The following is a 13,734-nucleotide window of genomic DNA, read 5'->3' as shown; positions in this document are numbered from 1 at the left end:
TTATCAACGAGTAAATTAGACATTTTTTTGCCAGTCGTTAAAATCGGACAAACACAAATACACCCAAAGCTCCCGGTGGGAATCGAACCCACAACCTCCGGCAAGTAACCGGTCAATTTTTGTGTCAATTGACCGCAATAATCTTAAAAAATACAATGAAATTTATATTTATTTATATTATAATATATAGTGTATAACTAAATGGAGTCAATATTTTTATTTGGATTCCCCGAATCGCCAAATATCACATTCGGGTATGCCTTGAAGAGGGTTATTTGTAAATTGGACATCACAATCGCATATTAATTTATGACAAAATACAAATTATTATTAAATAATGATAGATAACACTCTACAATTGCAAGATGTTATTTAAAACATTGTCATCTAATTTGACTAGTCAATTAAGAAGTGGTCAATTGACAAGCCCCAACACTAAGTGCTACTATTTTTCCGTAAAAAATTAACCAAAAATAATTACCGAATGCCAAGAAGACACTTGGATCATAAATTGATTGGCAGGAATGAAATTGACAAATACAAAAAAATCTGCTGGTTGAGCAATAAACTTTTTTAACTTTTAAGAGAATGCTTTGATTAGTCCGACCTGATGAGATGATGAGAAAGACAACATTAGGGGTGGATAGTGTCCCTTCTTTTCCCGTTTATGTTCCTTTCGAATACTTACCATAGAGAAATTTAAAATAACTGTTAAAATAAAAGGGCACTGGGATGTGTTGGTTGGTCTTGGTATTTTCTTTTTTGGTCGTTCTTTCATTCTTCAAGATTTCAAAATAAAATCTTGAAACGTCGAAATTTACACACAATTTGTTATTAAATAATTTATTAACAGAAGCACATTGTTTTGCTATAAAATTACGCTCTTATTCGACAGTTTCGGCAAAGAAAAAATTCGGTAGGTTTACGCCAATCCGATGGGCTTCGCTTAAAATAAAAAAGTATTACCCATTGAAGGTTTCCGCGAATTGGGTCAGAGTCGAATCATTACACGTTTATCTTTTTACACTGAACGAGGGATAGCAGCCTACGACACGGTTTTCTCTTTTTCGGCTTGGGCCTGCACCACCCCAGCCCGTAATAAATAACGACTAAAGATAGAAAGACTAGAGCGGTGAGAGTAATATCGAAACTTTCCGTTGTTGTTGGCCGATCGGCCGGTTTGTTCCTCCAGCTCCACTCAACCAATTCCCCACCGTGATCGACACCGGCCTCGTCTGCAATTGGATTAATCTAACGTTAAATGCAGGCAAAGTCCTTTTGCAATGGCAAAATATGAAACTAAATGAATTTGTACTGGATTTCGGGAAAAATCTTCGCACAGGTCTATCATAATTTTTTCTTGAGTATTTTTTGAAGTAAATAGAAAATATACAGGGTGGGTCAAAAAGTAGATTCCCATACCAAATTCCTTTTTTTAAATGAAACGCGATTTTTTTTACATCCATTTTCTGAGAGAAAGAATAAAAGTAAAGTTCTGAAATTGTCACCATTACATTTCAATCAGTAAAAAAAGTTAATGTAGCGCCTCCGAATGAAACTCAGAGAATTTAAATTTTAATTTTATTGAATTAATATTTAATTTGTTTGACGCAACATATCCAGAAAGACTAATTACAATTAATGGAAGCAAGGTATGCCCAAGAAATTATTTTATTAGGTGTTGAAAATGCTTACCATCAACTTCTTGATAATAGGCTAATGACAATGGGCTAATCGGTTTGAAATCCCATCCAAAACATTCTCTCTTAATTTTTCAATTTATAATAGTAAATTATGATGGACGTGTACGAGCATTCTTCTTGAAAGTAAACACTTCAATTTTAAATGAATTTGTATGGCTAATAGATAACATATAAGCTGTAATACGGCAAAATTGGTTGTTACACCTCAGGACGGTTGTGTTGTTACAATTTTCCTTAATTGGACTGAGGTGGCTTTTACTCGATGAAAATTCATTTAACACAATGTTAGAACAAAAAATGTTCAGGTGCTTAATTACAATTGTATGGTTATATATTTAAATTTAACAATGGAGACGCATTTAAAACGAAATTTTCATTAAGTAATAGATTCGAATTTCTCATTTTGTTAATCCCCATAGCTTTCAAAAAATTTAGTTTTTTTGCTTTTTGATTCATTATGTAAAATACCAAAATTAACGTCAAACTTGTGCATTTCTGAATGGCATAGTTAGACCTTTTATTTTTATACGCTCTTTTATGTTCATTAATGTGTTCTTAAATGTTCTATCAATTTGTCCGATATAAACTTTGGATCCACATTTCAACGTGTGGACTCCGGATTTTTGAGTTTTTCGTGATTTAGTTTTATTGTTTTCTAAAAAGTGTCCTATGGTATGGTGTCCTAGTCTGTAGATAAAAGAACCAACGGCAGCCATTTTGTGTGGGTGAGGGTGATGTGTCCGTGTGTGAGGGTTGTAATTTGTTCTGTAACTTAGTTAAATTAGTTAATTATAGAAAGTGTAAAGGGTTCTCTAGTTCCATCTCTATAGTAAATTTTATACGGTTATATATGGAGCTAATATAATTCAAAAAGAACTGTAGTTGTCTTTCCGTTCCAGTGAAGCAAGCAAAAACATCATCTACTTATCTAAACTACCAACGAAATTTTTTACTCAGAGGATGTTTATGCACAATATTTTCTACATTGTCTATGAAAATTTCTGCAAGTAGTGGACTAAGTGGATTTCCCATAATTAATCTTTCTTTAGCAATATAAAATTGACCATTAAATTCAAAATAATTTGGGTCTAAACAAACCATTAAACTATCTAACAAGTCATGTTTTATGATAGGGTTAACTTGTCTCTGAGTGAGAATATTGCCTATTACGTTTATTACGCCAATCAAAATAAACTATAATTGCCTTGGGAGGAAGTTTAATGTCTTAAACCTTGTTGATTAGTTTGAACGAATTTTTAATAAAATGTGTAGCTTTAAAGGCTATATGATATTTTTAAATTTTTATTAGTCCTGTTGAAAGTTTAACGGATGGTGATTACAAAAGAAACTACAGGTCTAATTGGCATATCCTGTTTGTGTAATTTAATTTAAAAACTGTTTGGTTTTTGTGATATATACTGCATTTGTAAATACTATATTATTTTGGCAAGCCCTATTTTTAATTGATTCTACCATAAGCATATGTGAAAGATCCTGAAATTTACTGTTAGTTAATAAGTGACTGCTTTTTACAAAACTTCTGGATTCCTCCTGCGTCGAACTTGCTGACGTTTCGCCAATCATCCTGTTGGCTTCATCAGAGCTTGAACTGAGGAAATCATTTAAAATGTCGAGTCTATCCTAAACAGGAGCCAGTTTCAGAAGAAGCCAACAGGATAATTGGCAAAACTTTAACAAGTTTTCAAGATTCAGTAATAAAATTAGAAAATTATTAAATCAAAATATTAAATTATTACTATTTACAAAACCGACTGAAACTCAAGCTCTGAAGAAGCCAACAGGATGATTGGCGAAACGTCAGCAATTTCGACTAAGCAAAAACCGACGCAGGAGGAATCCAGAAGTTTTGTAAAAAGCATTACAGTAGACTGTGGAAGTTTCTTTGTAAAATTAATAAGTGATTGTTTACGATATTGTCGTTATTACCGTTAATAGCAAAGTCGAAATCAATCATGGCTCAAAATTTATATCCGACAAACAGGTAGAACATTTAAGAAACGCATTAACGAATACAAAACAGTGTATAAAAATAAAAGTTCGGATCCTAACTATGCCATTCATTTAAATTCAGAAATGCACAAAAAAATAAATTTGTTGGAAGCTACGGAGATTAGCAAAATGACATGTTTGAGTCTATTGCTTAATGGATATAAATGTTTCTCCGCTGCTAAATTTACATTTATAATCCTACAACGATAGTTTGTTAGTTTACATATATAGATGTCAGAATATTGTCATATTTTGTATTTGATAAAGGCAGCGTGTTGCCAAAATACACCAACAAATAAATGTGAAAAACATTTTTTTCTTGTAATTTAATTGTGTTAAACGGATTTTCATCGAGTAAAAGCCATCTCAGTTCAATTCGAAAATATCTATCTAACTTTTACCCACACCACTTGGCACCGTTTTATTTAAAACAGATACACACTTAACTCGTTTTACCCTGAAAATTCCATCGGATCTCGCCTTACTTTAAGAAAATGTTGATTGAAAGCGTGGGTTCAGACTTGTAGTGGACCAGGTTACTATTGAAGTAACTTGACATTATGCGCGTATGAAATGTCTTTTTATAAATTTTTTTTGATGTTAGTTTCAATTGTAGCACATCATATGTAAGACCTGCATACGCATATCTAGTAAACTATATGTTCCAGAGCTAATCTACCATTTATTTACGGAGCGTTGTATGTAGCAAGAAACTAATATAAAATTTAGAACAGTATTTCTATAGGTACCAAAGAATAAACCGAATTTTTATATAAAACAATTTGAATTAACACTTAATCATTAAAAAATATTTTCCAAATGTTTGACAGTTTCACACAGGAAATGACATATTTCATGACTCAAAGAACAAATTTATCCGGAGAATTCTCAGACTAAAGTTTCGCTTTTGATTTTAATGTTACGAAAAAATTAAAACTTAACTATTATGCATATTTCAGGGTTAAATTCAAATAAGGCTTAAAATATAATATATATTTTTTTCTGAAACACATATCTGTTAATAATAATATCCATGTTTTCAAATTCTTAAATTTCATAAACCGTAAAGACTCCATCATATACCATAGTCATAAAACAAGGAAAACCCGTCACCCAACCGTCCATTTAAATCAGAGTCAAAATTAAGATTGACCTTCATAGCTGGTCCTAAATTTACAGAGTTCAAACGAAAATGTTTGGTCGTAAATTTCTTGACCAACCTGGACCAACAATGCTTGTCATTTTTTAGGTTAGGCGCAGCTCCATTGTCAATATACCCCTGATCAATCAGCGGACTAAAAAATCTGTCAGCAGAATTTTCATTTTTTTTTACATTTGTATCTTGACGTTATTATGATGTTTAATATGAAGTGATGGGACGCCTTTACCAATATCAATAACCCCCCAATTACAAATAATGGATAAAATTATACATATACAGCACCACCAGTTCCTATTACTGGCAATTAAAAAATATTTTTCATACAAAACATTTCTGCTGACCTTAATTGATTGAAAAAGAAAAACATTCGAAGACATTGCCATTCTCAAACCAAGAATAGGTTGAAAATGTATGTTAACTGTGGGAACAGTTTGATACTCATGCGCCGGCTCAATTCAACTGAGGAAAAAACGTAGACGCTCACCTTTTATAGTATTATCTAAATTAACAGGTACAACGTTAACATCTTCCATGAGCGAGAGCAATTTCTGCGACTGGTACAAATTGGACGGCGCGGACGCGTTTAACGGTATAGGGAACGCCCACACCAAATGGGGACACTGCGGCAATTGTTTGGGTTGCGCCTCTCCCAACTTGCCCTCCAAAACTTTCGAGAACCTGTGCAACTTGTTCTGGTCCATCCTTCGCGGTCTCTCCGTCTCCACGGTATCGCGCCATCCGCTCATTCGATTATCGCTAAAGATCGGCGGCAAATGTGACGTCGAGGTGTATTCTAGCATCGCGTTCAGCATCCAGTAGCAATTGGCTTCCAGGTGGCTTCCGTCGATGCAATTCGAGTCGCCGTATACGATGATGCGACCGCTACGGTCAGTCGCCTTCGATTGCAACAGGCCCAAGATGGGAGTTTTGTGGTCCGTTTGGTCTGGTTCTTCCAGTATCTGAAATACACGAAGAAAGGGATCGTCCTTAAAAACAGTCTGTTTTTTGTCTATGTAATGTCTTGGTTGGACGCAAAAGTCACAAAGTTAAATACGACGGATATATTCCAACATATTTTAGATTATTTTAGGGTATTACGAGAAGCCTTGGAGAATTGAGGGGAATTTTGAGTGCCCGTGAGGATTAAATCAGTAGCACAATGATGAAATACTAAGGTTTATGGGTAATACTATTTACAAAACTTCTAAATTCCTCCTGCGTCGGTTTTTGCGGAATTGAACTTGTTAAAGTTTTGCCAATCATCCTGTTGGCTTCTTCTGAAACTGGCTCCCGTTTAGGATAGACTCGACATTTGAAATGATTTCCTTGGTTCAAGCTCTGAAGAAGCCAACAGAATGATTGGCGAAACGTTAACAAGTTCGACTTAGCAAAAACCGACGCAAGAGGAATCCAGAAGTTTTGTATTAAAGTGGCCTGTGGAATTTCTTTGAAAAATTAGTTTATGTCTAATGTGTGAAAAAAATTACCGGAATTTTTTTTATTGTTAAGAACGTAAATGATAAACCCAAGAAAGATCTTCTCTGCATGTGTGGAATATCGTTCTGTTTGTGCAGTTTTAACAGTGTTGGCGTCCATGGATGGCGAGTTGTTGTAGAATGTTTATTATGTTAATGATTATTTATATAAAAAAAATTGTAAATCAAAAGTTTCGGGAATTATTCTCAAACAGTAATATTTTCATGTCAAACAAAGGGGTATCGAAAATGTATCCAAATAAAAACTTCTGGAAAATTCTAGAAATTGTTTTAATGATGAATTGATACATGATGATTTGTATTCTTGTATATTTATATTGATAATTTTTTTTTCCAGTTGGTTAGTTTGACGCATTGGTGTTTAGATTTTTTTATCGCCAAATGGGAGCTATCTTTACGTCAACCTTCGAGGTTTTCTGCATTTTTTTAGACTAAAGATATTTATTACTATCATATAATGATAATATCTACATTGTTTTTGTTTCACGCAAATGTTGGACCAGATATATTTTTTGAAAATATTGGTTGTATATATATATATATATATATATATATATATATATATATATATATATATATATATATATATATATATATATATATATATATATATATATATATATATATATATATATATATATATATATATATATATATATATATATATATATATATATATATATATATTAGATATCGCTTGTGACGTCACAAAATTATCGGAGTGGAACTGGAAATGAATATTGGGGTATTTTGGGGAACTTTTTCCAAAAAGCGACGTGTGTTAGTGATTTATTATGCCTCGCTTAAATAGCTACTTTTAGGGAATTGACCTTTCAAATGTTTGATTTTAAAAATACCATGAAATTTTTATTTATTCATATTGTGTGTTACGTGGCCATCGTGTCGATATTATTATTGGGAATCCCCGAATCGCCAAGTATCGTATTTGGGGATTCCTTGAAGAGGGTTATAGGTAAATTGGACATCAGAAACGCATTATAATTTATTATAAAATAAATATTACTATAAAATAATTGCAATTGCAATTACAATTGCAAGATGTTATTTAAAACCCAACACTAGCAACTTTAGTGATTATTTTAATCCCTCTATACATTTTGTTTAAATCTGCAATAAAACGCAGCCCAGCAATTTTCGAAAAATTTCTTAAGCAACAAACTTCATGATTATCATTTTCTGTTTTTAAATGAGTAACATCGGCTTGCGGTGTCAACTTTTTAGTTTCCAAAATTATTTCACAATGAATAATGCTAACTACGCGTCATTGCTGCCAATTAACTTTATGTTCGAAGGGATTTCGTTGACTAAATATATTTGGGTCGAGCTTGGTCAGCATTGTCAATAAAATTTTCCACCAAAATCAAATAGGATTTTTCGATTTGAATATCGGTTAGGGATGATATTTTTTTGCCTCATTTTCTTATTAATATGTGCTTGAATTACTACACTAGATACCTAATTTTTGCTCTTCAGTTAACAAAAGTGTTTTTCCTAAACTCATGATGTTTAATAATAATATCAAAGATCAAGGTACACAAGGCAATATGCGATTATTATACTGGGTGTTACAAAAAACATTCTGTTCATTTCAATCATGTAAAAAATATTGTGAATTATTTCGAAGTAAAATATTGTCAAAGGTCAAAGGTAGTCTAAATTGGTCTAGATATTTTAAAAAAATATATATTTTTTTGGTGCTGCTCTTACGACTTTCTGAAGGAGGCATTTTTAAAGTTATTTTTTAATAGTTTATTTGCCCCAGAAATTAGCGGAACATCCTGTGTATTTCTGCACCAAATGTAGTCAGAATTATTTATTACGTTTTTGTTGCGTGAAATTATTAATTTCGGTAATATTGAAGGCATAAGTTCTCCGGCACCTTCGCCAAATTTCACTTCCGATTCCTGATCCCCTATTTACCTGCGCCCCTTGATCGTTGAGAGCAGCACTTAGCAACACCCCATCTTTGGGAAACTCGTGTACGCTTGTGCCCGAAGCGTAGTACATTTGGTGGTCGTTCCATTTAAAATGTCCTTCGAAAACTCTATTGCCGAACTGTATACCCCACGAGGAGAGTAGTTCATTGAGTGCGGGCAGATTGGCCCCGCCCGTGTCGGGCATCCACCACTGCCTCGTATTTTCGTCATAAAACTTCACCTTTTTCATGACCGTCGTGTTGTACCAGTCGGCAAAAACGATCAAAGACAATCCAGAGTCGACGTCCCTTTTTAATTTTACTATTTCCTCGGGAAAATATTCTTCTTCTGGATCGACGATAAGCAAAGTGCCGTACTGGGATGCGTCGAAGCAATTGAAAGGCGACCCTGTTTCAGGAAAAAAAGTTTCTCGAGTTGTCTAAAATATACAGTGTGTCCGAGATAAAGGTGCAGAGCATGGGGATATCACGCAAACCATAAGTTTTTTTTTTTAATTTGGGAGTGAATATGCCTTTGAGAAGTCTTCCTTAACAAATGCTAAAGCCTAAAATTCTGAGTCATGGTGAGACCGTTCAGAAAATTTACAAATAAACATCGTCCCGGATGAATGAGTCCCATTTGGTGACTGGTAAACACCTGAGTCGCGGTTAAGATTGTTTGGTTGATTATAGACTTCTATGTTCTCGGATTTTTCGTTTGTAGAAGAATTGATTATATGAAAGAATTGTAGTTTCATTGAATAAAATTTTATGTCCGGTTTTGTGATTGTGTTTGGCAACTGATGATGCGTTTATTTGTCTTAGTCTGAAGGCTTTTTTATATTCTTTGGGCTGATATGTTTCGTCCTGTCTCCATTTGCAAGGAATGGTTTTCCAAATGGAATTTTGTCTTTGACGGATCGAAGATGTCGAGAGATTTTTTGAATACGAGACAGTGGTGCAATCTAATGTAGTGCTTTTTAATTGTTCAATGAAAAAAAAATTGTGTAAAAATCTAGCAGTTTTCCCTGTAAAAGGATTTTAATATAGAAGCTTGATATTTTGCTAGAAAATATGTTGCTGCTGACAATAGGTAAGGGGGTAATCCTGCTTTGTGAATCTTAGGCAGTCCGTAGAGACGAAGGATTTTAGAATCATGAGGGGTGATAGACGTTTTCACAGAGTCTGATAGAGAAGAAGCCTTAATAACGAATTTAAGGTTGCGTTCCACTGATGACGTAGGATCTTTTTTTTAGTTGACGATATGATGCACCTGTAAGATTATCTTGAACCTTTTCCTGTGTTCACTTGTGTGCATGACCACCATAGCATTTTCTTTATCTGCTTTTAGGATTATGATGTCAGGATTAGATTTTAGAGCAATGCGTCTAGGCTTTGGAACATTAGATTTGGGAGGACTTTACCTGTCACCAATATGGGAATCAGTCATCCCTCATTTAGCTTCGCCCCCTTCAAACAATATATAAGCAGGTACAGAGTAGAATGCGAGCCAGTTTCAGTTAAGCTCTGCAGAAGCCAACAAGATGATTGACAAAACGTCAGCAAGTTTGATTCATCAACAACTGACGCAAGAGGAATCCAGAAGATTTGTAAATAGTGTTTCGCAGCCTGTGGAAAAAATGGCCATTTGTTCTCAAAGAAATTGACACATAAAAAAGCTTTTTCAAATATCTAAAGAAATAATTCCTGAAAACCACACTATTGTTTCACACATTGTTTTATTTAACAAAGGATTTTTTTAACTTTCTCTTAAATCACAGCAAATATAAATTTCTTAGTAAAAACTTGGAACATTTTTTAAAAATAAACTACAACCATTGATGTGGTTTCTTGTTTACAAAGAAATAGGTATTGTGAAAAAAAAAGAGAGATTTATGAGTACCTAGTAACTCCGTTCAAGTTTAGTGGTTGATAGCAACTACTTCTATTTATCTATTATATATATATTTTAAACCCAGCTACCATCAAAAATTTATTGTTAACTTTTTTAAGTGTTTAAAAATTGGCAATATTTTTACCTTCAGAAACTTTTTTGTAATTTAACTAGCTAATACATTTTTTATGGTTTCAGAGATATCGTTGCTGTGCGTGCCTATCTTGAATACACTGTAGCGCTTACCTAGCACTTCAACATAGTAACCAGCATTTCTCAAATTTTGGTACATCTCTTTAAAATTAGTGTGAATGTGATCGCCATTCCAATCAAGTGGATCATTCTTAATCTTTAAATTATCTCTCGGAAAGTATCCCGGAGGATACCTCAAGTTATGAAATTGATCCCATAAAATTCTCTTGTGTCTCGGTGGGGTCGGAATTATTTTGGCCCTGTGAAAAAATAAGGGTATTTCTGATGTTCCCAACCTACCAAACACCAACCTTATAGGTAAATTCACGGTGCTTTGTCTAGGTTCCGCTTCACCAGTTTCGGGCGGTGACTCCACTGTCAGCAAGATATGTCCGTGAGCCAGACCCTCGTAACTGGCACCCTCTGCACTGACTGACAAACTTACTGCCATCCAACCTGACCAAGGCCAGAGCAATTCAGAGTACGAAATTGATATGTCTAGTAATTGCCCTTGTTGGGGTATGTAAGGATGCCACGTGGGTTTGTTTAACAGTTTACCAGTCACCCCCAGACCGTTAAGTATTGTGACATTTACTATGATAGGCATGGCACCATAGTATAGAGGTTGAGTGCAATAGGGCCACATATATGGACATTCATTGAGATCGATGTAACTCGGGCTTAAACTGGCCTAGAGCAAACAACAACACTGATAAGTATAAGAGATAGGGGACCACCTACTTTAAATTTGCGTTTTGTTCAGATTCATTATTAATAGTACTCCATTACTTCAAAATGTATTAAAATATCATAACAATTTATACCATGTGAAATTTTAGATTCCTTATTAAAAAAAAACTTTTTCTTCAACATATAGATGTTGTATTTACAGACTTTCATTGCCAATATACAGCGGGTCAAAACATATTTATGAATGTTATGGGGAGAAAATGAAATTGATAAAAGTTAAAAAAAAAATTGTTTGTACTAAGATAACCTCTTTAGTCTGTTGTGACTGTGTATAATTGGTTTCCATATGGATCTATTTATGAATGACTTGCTAAGTTTCTCCTACGGAAGTTTTATGTAGAAGGTTTGGATTTTAATTTTTATTGATATTTAAATCAAGAAGAACGGCAAACTTAACTCTCAACTACCGCTATACCATACCACCTTTCAATACTTTATATACTACTTCACCTGAGGCTTATAAGTGTTTAAAATCTGATGAGCCTTCATCAGATTGAGTTTTCCGTGCCCTTGCTCAAACATGTTAACTCCAGGCAGTCGTCTTGCCGACGCCATTAGGGCCTGCTTCATACTAGCAGGGTTAATAACATTTCCCCTGTGCAACACCCCGCTGGCCAATAAAGTAACAGCACCCGCCACCACTGGTGATGCTACACTTGTTCCTGATAAAGTTCTGCAACCTCCTTTGATATTTGAACCTTTTACTGCAGACCCATATGTTACAATATCTGGTTTAACTCTCCCATAGCCTGTAGGGGCAAGGTGGTAAAAAAGCAAAGACACTTACTCTAGCATGAGTACTTGACTGGGCCAAAAAAATAGACAATTGATAAAACCATTCAGAATGATGACAAAATATTGTAAAAATTTGAGCCCTTAATATTAATGGAATAGGTCTTTAAAACTGTTTTTCAATATTTTTATTCCCATCTTATTGTGTGAATTTATCTAACTATATTATGGTAGGGAACTGAATGCTTTATAAAATGAGCACTGATTGAAGATTTTCAAAGGAAATAGTCAATTTTTTTGGCCCAGTCTAATGAGTACCTTGAGGTAACTCCCAGGTAGTCATTCCTCTTGATGAAAACTTTGCTATTTGATCCTCAAAATTTATTCCACCCACACCAATCACATCCATTTGATCTGCTGGATTGTTTAATGTTCCATACAAAGGTCCATCATTGCCGATTGCTGAGACCATAATGACTCTGTTCGCAGTCAATTCCCATACTTTATCAACAAATGGATGATCCTTAAAATCAGGCCCACCAATACTCAAATTCAAAACATTTATCTTTTTGAGAATTGCATAATTAAAAGCGTCTAAAAACCAAGATGTATAAGAGACCTAAAACAATAAGCAAATTTGCATGCCATGAAATAAACACCTGTAAAGCATGTTAACCTGATTATTGGTAAAAACTCTAAAAATGTGTAACTCTGAGTCAGGTGCAAACCCAAGGCATTCTTTACTAGAAGCAATGACTCCCGCTACAAAGGTTCCATGCCCCAATCCATCCTCATAAGTTTTTTCATTTGTCCAATTGGTTCTTTCTTTGATTTTTTTAAAGTGTGGATGATTTTTTGAAAGACCAGTATCAAATATTGCAACTTTAACGCCTTTCCCAGTAATTCCAAGATTCCATAATGAATCAGCTTGCAAAACTGAAGTGATTTGCCTTGGAATGGCCCGTAAAAGGCGCCTGGATGTGTGACGTCCTGTTGCTTGCCAAAACTGGCTTTTTGAATTCAAACTTGTCTGACTGTGTCTTACAGTGTTAGAATTAAGGAACTTTAAAGTACGCGATACCATTCGTTGTGAAGTCACTCTCTTAATAGCAGGGTGCTCATTTAGAGCATTTAAACCCTCCAATTTATCAGTATCTTCTAAAACAACTACATCAAAATCGCTAGGATAATCACTGGCAGGATTTTCTCTCGCGACAATCGTCCACTTTTTAACTCCAGTACCATTTAGGGCAGTGTTTATGTAGCTTGCTCTTGCCTGATTTTTGTAGTACCCATTAAACATAACAATATACTCATTCTCTACAATTTTGGAGCTGTAATCTACTTGAATTTCCTCTACAGTTAAATTGCAACATAAAGGGGACTCAATAATACTTTCCGTGGAATCAGTTTCCTCATAAACGTTTTGAGTGATACTACTTGATATCAATAACAATATGGGCAAAAGACATATTGTGTTCTTCATGTTTTGTCTTTCGTTATTTAACTTGTTTTCCACTTTCGTTTGCGTCGGATCATTTTTATTTTATCGAATAGGAGTTTCTAACATACAACAAATTAAGTAAAGACATGTTTACTGTAAAACAATTATTTTGACTTTTGTACCATTTGCCACAGAAGACGGACTAGTGATTTAATCATTGACATTCACTATGACTACCTCTTCGTCGGTTGTTTCAAATAGATTTAACTAGTTTTTGAATTTTTTCAGGTCGTATCTTCCATTGCAACGTACCTCATTGTTGCAGTGCAATATCTTCAGGACCAAAAACTGGGGATTTCTAAATAGAAAATTAGAAAAATGAGCGTCCGTACATAGATCTGCTTATTCTGTGATC

At 34.2% G+C, this 13,734-nt stretch overlaps 1 protein-coding gene across 2 annotated transcripts; it reads right to left on the bottom strand.

Moving 5' to 3' along the window:
• Window positions 1-835: 835 nt before the first annotated feature.
• On the bottom strand, window positions 836-13,612 carry LOC132707740 (membrane-bound transcription factor site-1 protease). Of its 2 annotated transcripts, none has more exons than XM_060679676.1 (8): window positions 12,552-13,612; window positions 12,194-12,494; window positions 11,594-11,892; window positions 10,705-11,084; window positions 10,448-10,653; window positions 8,313-8,716; window positions 5,360-5,834; window positions 836-1,235 (listed from the first exon to the last, which is right to left on the bottom strand). In XM_060679676.1, the coding sequence occupies exons 1-8, from the start codon at window positions 13,359-13,361 to the stop codon at window positions 1,006-1,008; spliced, it is 3,105 nt and encodes a 1,034-aa protein (XP_060535659.1). In that variant the 5' UTR covers window positions 13,362-13,612; the 3' UTR covers window positions 836-1,005. The 2 variants fall into 2 exon arrangements, with proteins under 2 accessions (XP_060535659.1, XP_060535660.1); XM_060679677.1 differs by having other exon boundaries at window positions 1,097-1,251.
• Window positions 13,613-13,734: the final 122 nt, after the last annotated feature.

The sequence above is a fragment of the Cylas formicarius genome, unplaced genomic scaffold, assembly GCF_029955315.1.
Source record: "Cylas formicarius isolate icCylForm1 unplaced genomic scaffold, icCylForm1.1 PGA_scaffold_9__14_contigs__length_23061073, whole genome shotgun sequence".
Taxonomy (NCBI): domain Eukaryota; kingdom Metazoa; phylum Arthropoda; class Insecta; order Coleoptera; family Brentidae; genus Cylas; species Cylas formicarius.
The sequence above is the reverse complement of the archived record's forward strand: the minus strand, read 5'-3'. Positions and strand labels throughout refer to the sequence as shown.

Bases quoted from the DNA above. Each gene is read 5' to 3' on its own strand.
- LOC132707740 (XM_060679676.1), bottom strand. From the start codon at position 13,361: ATGAAGAACACAATATGTCTTTTGCCCATATTGTTATTGATATCAAGT. The intron at 12,495-12,551 runs GTTAACATGCTT...TTATTGTTTTAG, and splicing joins GAGTTTTTACCAATAATCAG to GTCTCTTATACATCTTGGTT. The intron at 11,893-12,193 runs GTACTCATTAGA...TTGCCCCTACAG, and splicing joins TACCTGGGAGTTACCTCAAG to GCTATGGGAGAGTTAAACCA.